The 10,697-nt window shown below is 36.8% G+C and overlaps 1 protein-coding gene across 2 annotated transcripts; it reads right to left on the bottom strand.

Moving 5' to 3' along the window:
* Window positions 1–1,152: 1,152 nt before the first annotated feature.
* On the bottom strand, window positions 1,153–10,697 carry LOC113778810 (DNA-directed RNA polymerase III subunit RPC5). 2 transcript variants are annotated; one of them, XM_027324307.1, is made up of 15 exons: window positions 10,143–10,693; window positions 9,987–10,055; window positions 9,704–9,811; window positions 9,013–9,081; window positions 8,066–8,218; window positions 7,636–7,683; window positions 7,116–7,222; window positions 6,877–6,948; window positions 6,244–6,295; window positions 4,353–4,963; window positions 3,448–3,657; window positions 3,243–3,363; window positions 2,634–2,731; window positions 1,782–1,888; window positions 1,153–1,555 (listed from the first exon to the last, which is right to left on the bottom strand). In XM_027324307.1, the coding sequence occupies exons 1-13, from the start codon at window positions 10,512–10,514 to the stop codon at window positions 2,660–2,662; spliced, it is 2,064 nt and encodes a 687-aa protein (XP_027180108.1). In that variant the 5' UTR covers window positions 10,515–10,693; the 3' UTR covers window positions 1,153–1,555; window positions 1,782–1,888; window positions 2,634–2,659. The 2 variants fall into 2 exon arrangements, with proteins under 2 accessions (XP_027180108.1, XP_027180109.1); XM_027324308.1 differs by lacking the exons at window positions 1,153–1,555; window positions 1,782–1,888; window positions 2,634–2,731; window positions 3,243–3,363 and having other exon boundaries at window positions 3,572–3,638; window positions 10,143–10,697.

The raw sequence follows: 10,697 nt of genomic DNA, 5'->3' as shown, positions 1-10,697 counted from the left end.
TAGTATGAGAAGAATTATTTACCTTCAAATAGGAGAACTTTTTAGCTGTAATTGCAATGACATTTCCTGCTAAAAGTCCGTATAACCACAAGGGATATATCAATCTAGTCTAGATGTAAACGGTTGAGGGGCAAATTAAGAGATTTGGTGGAGTATTACTATTCTTGAAAACAAATTTTTTTTTTTATCACCTTTAAGAATGTAAATGAGTCTAAACAAGGCAAACATCCTTGCTTTCAAATATATTTGATTATTTTAGCAAATTTAAAATTACGTTCAACTTTGGATTGTTTACTTTTTAAATCAAGTTCAAATGAGATTTTATCAAGTTGAACTTGTATCAAATCGAGTTTAAACTGAATTCAAAAATTTGAATATTTTACATGTAAGTCGAACTTGAAAATTTATCAAATGTAATATGCTATTCAAAGTCGATTTAGTTAATTAGCCAATCAAATTCAAATAAACTTTTATTGAACCAAACTCAATTTATGTACCAAGGAACTCGAGCAGCTTGATTTTTCTTTCGGCCCTAACTACCATTTACATTGTGCTCCAATCTAAGATTAGATTAAAATAAGGTTAGATTACAATGTCAAGATTTATTATTGGAGCAAAAATCATTTTTGTCTTGGACTCGTGACAGAGATTTACAATGAATCTCAATCCTGGCGAAATAAAAGCCCGAGACGTAGCCTTGGAGGCTCTAACGTCATATGCAGGGATATACGACGCTAATTGCAATGCAATTAAGAATTCCAGATTCTTATGACCGCGGCACAAAAGTTGTACAATAGGAGCAGCATGTAAAGACGACCACTTTTACCTATATATATATATACTAGTTTTTGGGCCTGTGGCAAGCATATATATATACTAGTTTTTGGGCCCTGTGGCAAGCACAGGGCAGCCTGTGTTGGGGATGATAGATTTTGTTGTATGATTGGGAGGATTTTGTTGATGGAAAGATCAAGACACCCACGAAATCATCAGAATTACCATCGAAACCGGCCCATGGTTATACTGTAGCTATTCCCCCTTCCCCCTTTTATATATTTTAGATATATATATGTAAGGACGATCATGCAGTGGCACAACTCTTTTATATATATATATATATATATATATATGTGTGTAAGGACGATCATGCAGTGGCACAACAAAGAGGAGTTCATGCCAGTAACGCCACAAAGGCTTTCGAAGAAGTTAAAAATATGTTTTTACAGAAGAAAAAATTGATCCTCGATGTACATGGTACAGACAAATGTGATCCACAACGAAGTAATGCAACCTCACAGGCAACGCAATCGGTTCCCGGTCTTTGTTTGCTCTCTCTCGCTCTCTGTGGAACATTATACCTCTTTTCTATAGGATACACTTAACTACTTCTGTAATCATTTGTTGCATAATGTATGTTTCATTTGAAAAATCTACTTAATCTAAATTCTGGTGGGAATCAAGTATCTACAGTGGACTGACCACAATGTCCCCATTAACCCACCTGAGTCAGCTTATAAGTTTCCAGAAAACGAACCAATTACCAGGGATAGTGTTCCTGCACAAAAAAGCCCGCACAAACTGTTGACATTAACAATCATGTAAAGAGCTTGAACATCATCACTGAAATAAGTAAATAGGCACTGAAATAAGCTGATTGTTTACAAATTTTTTCAATAATAAGATCCAGATTTAGGAACTAAGTAAACTGCCAAGTCTCATCACCTCAAGTGTAACGTAATTTGCACAAATTATGCCTACCAAACAAGAAGTGTGATAATCACCTCATCCGTTGACCTAAGCAGATACCCTTTCTGAGCAACCTATCAAACAGAATCACCCTCAGATGACATTTTTGAGCAATCTATCACACTGAATCAACCTCAAGTACCTGAAAAGGGAAGCCATTTGAGTTCGTTTGGATTGAATTATTTAGAAAACACGTTTTCAAACTACCATTTTATCTTGCATACATTGTACCAAAAAGGTACAATTTTCAAACTATGTGTTTCTTATTATTCACAAAACACGTTATCAAACTACCATTTTATCTTGCATACATTGTACCAAAAAGGTGCTACAGTAAATAACACCAAAATTTTTTTCTAAAGCTACATCATGAACGGTCAGTTTCATGTCTAGAACAGAAAATTGAAAAATGGAAATCATATTTCCAGCGTGCATGGGATGAGCAGTGCCACACAACCACCTCATTCAGCAGCTAAAGAAGTAGCCCCTATATTATCATTTACTGCAATGACAACCACTTCATGGGAATTATAATTTAACCAATTAGTTTTTGTATGGTACAACAACACAGAAAAAACTCCACCCCTACCATCAGATGTAACTTCCCAAAACTCAGAAAGTACTCCCACCGACAAAAGTGTTCTTAGGTTCCATGCAGCTATATCGTCAAAAGTGATTTTCCATTGACATCATCGGTGGAAGTATAACGAGATTCATAGAAGCAACAAAGGTTCCAGGCATTTTTACAAATCAATCTATCAGACAAGTAATTCTCTAGGTGTGTCACCATTTCATAACATGTGCTCAGACAAACCAATGTGCAGCAGTTATCATAAATTTTTTCCACAATCAATCATATGACTTCTGGAGTTAATTAACTTTAGTACCTTAAACATTCTGAATGGGGGAAGCATCATTTCGGGTTTCCATCACCACTTTTCAAGACCCAAGCCGAACCTTGAGATACACATAGTTCCTGTACAACCTGAAAACAATAGGGTAAAAGATTAGCTAACTGCAGATTCGACAAAAGCGTAAGGTAAAATCTGTTCAAGAGTGACCCATGAGACTGTCAATGCTCCACTACAACAAGCAAGGACAGACTTGCAAGATGACCAGACTGTGCACCTCAATTTATTAATAGTATTTCAAATGCATAGCTTTCTTGTTTTGCTCTATCAGTTCCAGAGTTTCAGACAGCACCTACACTCCCATATTCAGTAGAGTTCCTACCTACTTCAAAGTATAATCTACTTATTACATCATCACTTAAGCCAATAAAGAGAGCAAAGCACTACTACTCAATTTTAAGATATGTCACATGCTACTTATTCTTCATTATGCAGCTCCCACTTTGTCATTTGAAAAAGCATCTATCTCATGCAAAAACTGAAGTTGGTTTATGGACGTGACCATACGCATCTAATAATTTTGCTCTGGATAAACCAAAAGGATAGCAAACAGACAAATAAAGCACTCAAGCTCTGAGGCTTGACCTTTTGATATTCCAGGCTGTTAATATCCCTTTTAAGCTGCAATTTAGCAGCTTCTATCATTGAGGCCTTCTTAAGCTTTGCGTTTGGTCCTTCAGCAATGAAAAGATCAATGACAACTTTCCTGCAAATGAAAACTAATCTTGACTATGCACTGAGTAAATAATAAAAATAGGAAAAGTGTAGGGGCTGGAGATCTAGCAATAACCTGAATTCATCATGTTCGGGGTGAACTGGGGATGATTTCAAAACATAAACACCATGAATGTTAATTGCGACTTGACTAATGATTGCCTGAAGCTCCTCTGGAGGAGCTTCAACACCATGTGCTGCAGCTATTGCTTCTCTAGCAAATCCCTTTGGACGGGAAGACTCGGAAACTGCCATTTCCCTTAGACGCTGGCAAATTTGTTGGAAGCTGTCAATGTCAATACATATTTCTTAAGTTGCTAGCAGGGAAGAAAAAAAAAACCATCCAATTAAACAGTTAATGTCTTGATTAGTGGCTGAGTTGCAGATAGGAGACTTCATGAAAAGGGGACTAACAATAAACTTGCTCACCCATGCAAAACACATACTTCTGTCGAGAAACTAGATCTATTTCTATAGCTATCACAAATACATAGTAGATGGTTCTACATCCCATACACTGGGACTAAACTAGCAAATCAATTGTTACTTGGGTCAAAACCAGCTACAACACATTTACTGTGTGCATCCCTGAACTCTGTGTTGATACAGTTAACAAATGTAAGAGGTGTGTGTGCTTCTTAGAAAGTTATTCGAAGCACTTAGGATGATAGGTCCCTGGCCCTTGGATGAACCCTGCCTTCTAGTACTTTTGAGCAAAAATTATTGCCTGAAGATATTTTAATGTAATGCTGTTGTGTAAACAGTTGTTAGTTTTGTAGGTTGGTTTTTGTCACACTGCTGCTTTAGCAGTTTGTAGTACTGATGCTTGCCCTTGTTTTGTGTAGATACTCCCTTCTACCATTTTTCGTTAAATAAGAAAAGAAGAAGAAGTGGTTGGCATGAACCGTACATAATAACCTGAAGTTAAGAATGCTAACAATACTAGCAATATCTAACCAAAGGCAGGAAAAAAAAAATCACCTGCAAACCTTGTGACTTTGAAAAAGTTTCTGAAGGGCCTTTGGTAAAGCCTCGCGAGTTTCTTCTGACATTGGTCTCCTTGGCACTCCTGCATTTGAAGAATTTGATGCATGCTTACTTAAACTCTTTGATGTTGCAGGGTTATTTGTGGTGAGAGGCCTTGAAGAGTTTTTAGTAGCAGGCCTGATTTTATCTCCAAAGATCTTTTCAGTTATCAGTTTCTCCAAGCGTTCCCAAGTTTGTTCCTGTTCTCTGACAATCTTAGGGTTAAGTTTTATGAATGTCATGTCAGGAGGCTCTTTGAACTTCCAATCATTAAGAGAAGCTCTCTCAAAAGCTATTGTGTTAAGTACATCTCTCATAGCTCTATTGAGTTTCTGTTGTTGTGGTAGTTGTGAATTGTTAATAATAGGAGTCCTGCTAAACAGAAGAAGAACATAATCCCTCGCTAAAGCATCAATTCCTTGATCTTTTCCATACAGCAGTGAACTTTTGGGAATCCACAAGCCTTGAACTAATTGAGCATGTTGGCTGAGGACTGCCAAGATATCCTCGACAGATGCATCAGGTGCCAAATGCTTTAAAGCATCAAAACGATGGATTGGAGGCCCCTATAGAAATAATAATAATAATAATAATAACTACCTAACTGATTAAACGGGGAATAAACAAATTAAGGTATACCAACAAAGTAATTTTAAAAAATGTCAATAAAGGAAAAAAAGGAGGATAATTGAGAAGCATTACAATGAAAAATCTCTTAATCGTCTTTAACAATCTGTCTAAAACAGAGATGGGTAGCTAACTTCTAACAATTCAGTAATGTCAGACAAAAGTTTTGGATTAGAAAGGCCCTTGTGTACATCAAGATACTAGATCTATTTGTCATATTAAGTTTGAAATTGAAGAAGAGAAAGTTGATGAACAGAAGTGCAGAGGCCCAGGACCATCACATTTGTGAAGGTTTTTCTCCACATTACTTCAAATAAAGTTATAAAGCAGAATTACAAGTACAAGGTCATCAACTCTAACTTCCCATGATGACTAAAAACCAAGTAGGCAGAAGCTGGGAATTGTGAACAGAAACTGCAACAGATAAAAGAATTAATGCTGTGGTGATACAACCCTCAAAAAACTTTATACCCATGTCCAATCTGCTAAAAATTAAAACTCCAAACATGTTGAATTTTGATCTTCAATGAGCTGACCAGCAGTCAAGTAGGAAATCGGAGCATCTATTGCCAGCAAGGTTAATCAGATGGTACAGAAATAGCATTCCATCGTTCTAAGTAATAAGTCCTATGAATTTTTCAGTATACCATGCTACTGCTTTGGGTTTACAAGCACCTCTCCGATGATCCTAGCAAAAAGTGCTTGCTATGCAATCCCATTACAAGCTAATGACTTCTGTAATAACTGACCCAGGGCTATCTGGACTTTTGATACTTCAATATGGCATATCTAGCAATTATTTGTATACTGTCAGATGGAACTCATTGGCAATAAAATAGTATCATATTGCGACATTGCAAAGTTTCACAATTTTAAGAAATCCTCAACCAGTAAATGAAATGCCAAGAGAGCATTTGTGGTCACATTTGCCAACGGATGAAATTCTTTGGTATTACCAATTTTTTGGGTCTGCCATGCATACTCTAGGTAGTGTTTCTGCTACAGGATTATATGTCCAAACAAAGAGCAGAATGTGTAAGTTGAACATTGAAAATTTACAAAAGATATACACAACCAAACAAGAAACAGCATTACTGAAAAAACTAATTAAATTCATAAAATTAAAAGCAGATCAACTACAGTCATCACTCAGGTTCCAATAAAAATCTATAGTTCATTCATTCAATGAATTTCACGAGTCCAAATAAGCAGAATGTACCTGAAGAAGCCAAGTTCTAAATCGTTCTTCAAGTGGCAATGAGAGCAAAACCCTGGAGTCTCAACAATTCAGAAAGAGAGACAATCTCAAAAGCACGAATAGAAATTGGCACCAAAAGAAAATGCAGGAATAGAAATAAATATAAGTTCCATAAGAAACTGAGCATTTGGAGAGTCCCTATCACCAAATGTCAGTCATTGCTGGCTCTTGAGACGGGATGTAAAGGCAGGAACAGGAAAAAATCAGACAATGAGATCACTTGAGTGAAGCAATGAAACACGATTCTACCACCACAGCAAAAAGCCAACAAGTATTGTACCAAAGCAACATCAAAATTGTATTCCTACAGATGACAGTGGATGACCTGATATCAACGTATCTAAAGAAAGCTAAAGGACCATATGAGGTACAACTCTAACCAGCCAAAGCCAAATGAGCATGTAAATTACTCATCCACTAAACAGACATTTTCTTATCCACTGATAGAAATCAACAAGTCATCCAGTATGATAGAGAATTTAACCCCAATGAGTTTGTATGTAAAAAATTCGAAATTAAGAAAGAAAAAATTTGACATTGTAACATAAAAATCAGTGCTTATGTCACCTATCACTCAATTAATGTGTTAAATACCTTCTCGAAGGCCCATTGGATCCATTATTCTCATTTGATGTGCCAGGACACAAGGTGTTCACATAGTCATGCCTTCAAAATTGAAAACAAAAGACGAATGGGGTTAAAGCGAAAAGCTTTAGAAGCTAAAACTTTTTAAACTGTCTTCTACTCAAGCTGCACCACATTTTTGCTCAGCAGATTCCAGGTGGGTTCTAGCTCATTACTAACAGGGTACAAAATACAGTAATGAATCATACCTGTTCATTGAAAATTGTATATGAGAAGAATCATGTTCAACCATTTTTCTCACATATCTCATCGAAATATCACTCCTTGCTCCATGGTAGTTGAGAGGTATCCAATCCTGAGAAAGAGAAGAGAAGAATGAAGAGACTGATAAGTTGTAAAAGGCGCATCTATCATTTAATAAGCAAAAAGTAAATAAATAAATAAATCACTCAATCCATAAAGATATGCTGTTCACACTCGTGATTGTGAATCCACTTTACCAATTTTTCCATACAATAAAAAGCACAAAACAAAATACTGCAGCTTTTGAATTTTTAACAAAATACTGTAGTTATCTAATCTCTATTTCAAGGACTGTAGTCATAATAAAAATGACAAACCTATGCGAGGAAAATGAATGAATTCTTTCTTGAAGAACAATTTAAAGACAATTGCATGAATGAATTTTTAAAATGAACGATAGTTGCTGAGATTAATATGAATGAATTTTTTCTTGAAGAACAATTTAAAGACCAAATGGAAGGATACCTCTCTAGTATCTTTGTTCTGCTCAATCACAGGCCCAGATGACTTACCCTGCAGACGAAGTAATCCAAGTTTATAAGATCTGATCAGATAATGGACACTCAGAAATGCTTTATTTAGCATGACTCAATCCAGAAATGATACATAAAACTTTGCCCTACAAAAGTGCCTGCAATAGCACTGTCTAGATGCCTAGCAAAGACCCCAACACCATACATCTCTCTTTGAAGTCTAGAATTAACCAAGGGGATTAAATCCTGAGAGAGATTAAGCTTGGATAAATCAAATATTCCAGTTGTATCCTCATCATCATTAAAAGTGAGCATGTTTTACATCTTCCATTTCATCAGATCATTGGACCTCATAAAAATTATGACTAAAAGGTATAGTAGCTTCACTGGCAAAACGAGAAAAGAGGGGCAGAATGCAGAACCTGCTTCTTCAATGACCCAGTAGTTACTTCATCCCCCTTTGTGTTATCTTCAAGGTTACCGCTTGCAGTAGTTCGCCGTTTAGAACTCTCAGGCTTATAATGCTGCATTGAAGGTCGGAGCTGTACAACTGCATGAATAGGATTCAGGTGTAACTGCATGACAAAAAAGCAATCATAGAACTTTACAATATAGAACTGCGAAACAAGTCACACGTACAAGAAAAATCTTCTAATTGAGTATTGTTATAACTAATTTCATTTAGCAAAAGTCAAACAAGAATTAAAACGGGCAAATGGCAACCAACAACCATTCATTTCTAATAATTTCACCGTATTCTAGAGAGGAGCGCCCAAAATCAGCAGAAAATAAGTAACTATCTATAAAGACTTGTGGGTTTATCAGTGATAGTTCTGCCAGAAGTTTTCTCAACTGTCAGTTGCCGTCTGTGCTTATGAGTGTGGATATGATGAATACGCAATCTTTATCCTTCTCTTTCTCTTGGACAAGTGCAAATAGATTCACAGAAAGGTGGATGTTTTATGCAGTGACTAGTCATTTAATTGATTCGTCTCTTGGAAAACTGCGGTAGATAGACAGTCTGCCTCTCAGTGAATACATTGTTTCAATGCTCCTGCTAAAGTTGGTAAGGCCATTACACATTTATGTCCAGAAATGTCAAAAATTTTCTTGTTGAATTTTATTTCTCTTAATTTGCAATGCAATTCAACTTTGTAGAGTCCTGCTATCATACTGCTATAGTGAGATAACCATGAGTATTACCTACAATTTTAAGTTTCAATTGCTTATAATGTTAGACGAGAAGAAGGTCAAGGCAAGAAACAACCAGAAATAACAGAAGCAAACAGAAAGCATAGAGTCCAATAAGTCCAAATAGAAAAACACAAAATACATGTAAAATGAGAATCAACGAGATAAAAGAGCATACCTTGTTTCCAACAAGAACTCCAACAGCATATCCAGCTGTGACAGGTGGCTTCCATGATGAGGTAAGAGTCTGGAAAGGACCGCAGGCAAACATATTATGGATTGTACTGGTAATATACCTAAATCAAACGAGATTCAACAGAAATCACACAGAAAAACAAATCCCAGCCATACTAATAGCATAAAGATATGAAACAAAAACTCTTTGAAGACAAAGAAAATCATCCAATCACAAAATATAAAACTCTATCAAACTATGGGCAATCTAGGACCCCCAAAAAAAAAACAAAAGGTATAGGAGTTTAGCTATGATTTAGCTAGTAGTTCACGGAAACTTCAAACGGCTACAAGGAACTTTAATACTTCAAGAATCCTATCAGCTTTATTTAATCAGAAAAAACACAGGATCATGTGGAAGCCCATTGAGACTACAGATTTTGCAATCAGGAAGTGTAGCGCATATGCTGGGAAGTATATCAGTTATAAAGATACTTCTTATGGACTTGGAGAGGCCTTATCAGGTCCCTCATCCAATAAACTCTATGAGCTATGTCACTGTGCTGTTGCAAGGTTTCATTTAGTAGGTGTTCAAAAGCAATCGCTACATCAAAAGACTTGATTTCTGTCAAAATTTGCCACACTTGTATAATTTGGACAGAACACATGAATAATGAAATTAGAAAACAGGCTACCTGCTTAGTCATTGAAACTCTAGGATCAGCATCAGAGTCATAATTCTTGGAATCAACATCAACTGCCAAATCAACTTCTACTTCAGCACTTTTAGACTTCACTCGCACCTGCAAATCAATCCCAAACCCCTCCTTTAGTACTCAACCTAAGAATGGGATCAAATTCCTTCCTATACAGCAGTTCATTCCACTCTTTGATTCAATTTTTCTAAAAGAATGTCAACTCATGAAACTTAACCCAGCCTATCATTCTAAGTTAGGTAAGAAAGGGAAAAACACGCACCTCTTCGCATCTATCATTTAATTCATATGGCCGCCACAATGGCCTCAGAGGATATTGCAACACGTATAGCTGAAATATTAAATAGAAACTAATGTAAACAAATAAAAAAAATCACTAGAACATTTTGTACAGATTAATTAACGCAGAAACACTAACCTTGGTATTAGGATCAATAGAAGGTGTCAGATAAACATCAATTTCTCTCACAATTTCATCTTCTCCTTCTTCTCTCGACTCCATCGGTTCATCTTTCGGTTGCTCTGCTTCTTCTTCCACCTTCGCATCGACATCCATTGCCACGGATTGGGAAACGGAAGCGGATGCTGCATCTTCATCTTTTCCAGCGGCAGCGGTGGTGGAGGAATTAATCGGTGATACTGGTTTGGAATCTAATTCCTCCTTTTTAGCAATGGAGTTCGAGGTTGCTGCAACTGGCTCTGTTTTAGGTTTGAATTTGGAGCCCTTGGGTGCGAAACGAGAGGGCCGGGTTGGAGCCTGGCTCGGCTCGTCCAGGTCGTCAAAGTCCATGTCCGCCGCTACTGATGGTATTGGCCTAAAGCTGTGAAGAAAAATGCATGCGGAGCAAAGCTGGGGAAGAAGAGATTTTTGAAGGAAGCTCGAATGTAAGAACAGTTCCACGAAAATTTTGCCGCCGTTGTTCTACTCGGGAAGGGTTTAGTCCAGGGTTTAATTACTCAATTGCCCCGTCCT

The sequence above is a fragment of the Coffea eugenioides genome, chromosome 7 (assembly GCF_003713205.1).
Source record: "Coffea eugenioides isolate CCC68of chromosome 7, Ceug_1.0, whole genome shotgun sequence".
NCBI lineage: Eukaryota > Viridiplantae > Streptophyta > Magnoliopsida > Gentianales > Rubiaceae > Coffea > Coffea eugenioides.
Note: the sequence above shows the minus strand (reverse complement) of the source record. Positions and strands in the feature narration are given on the sequence as shown.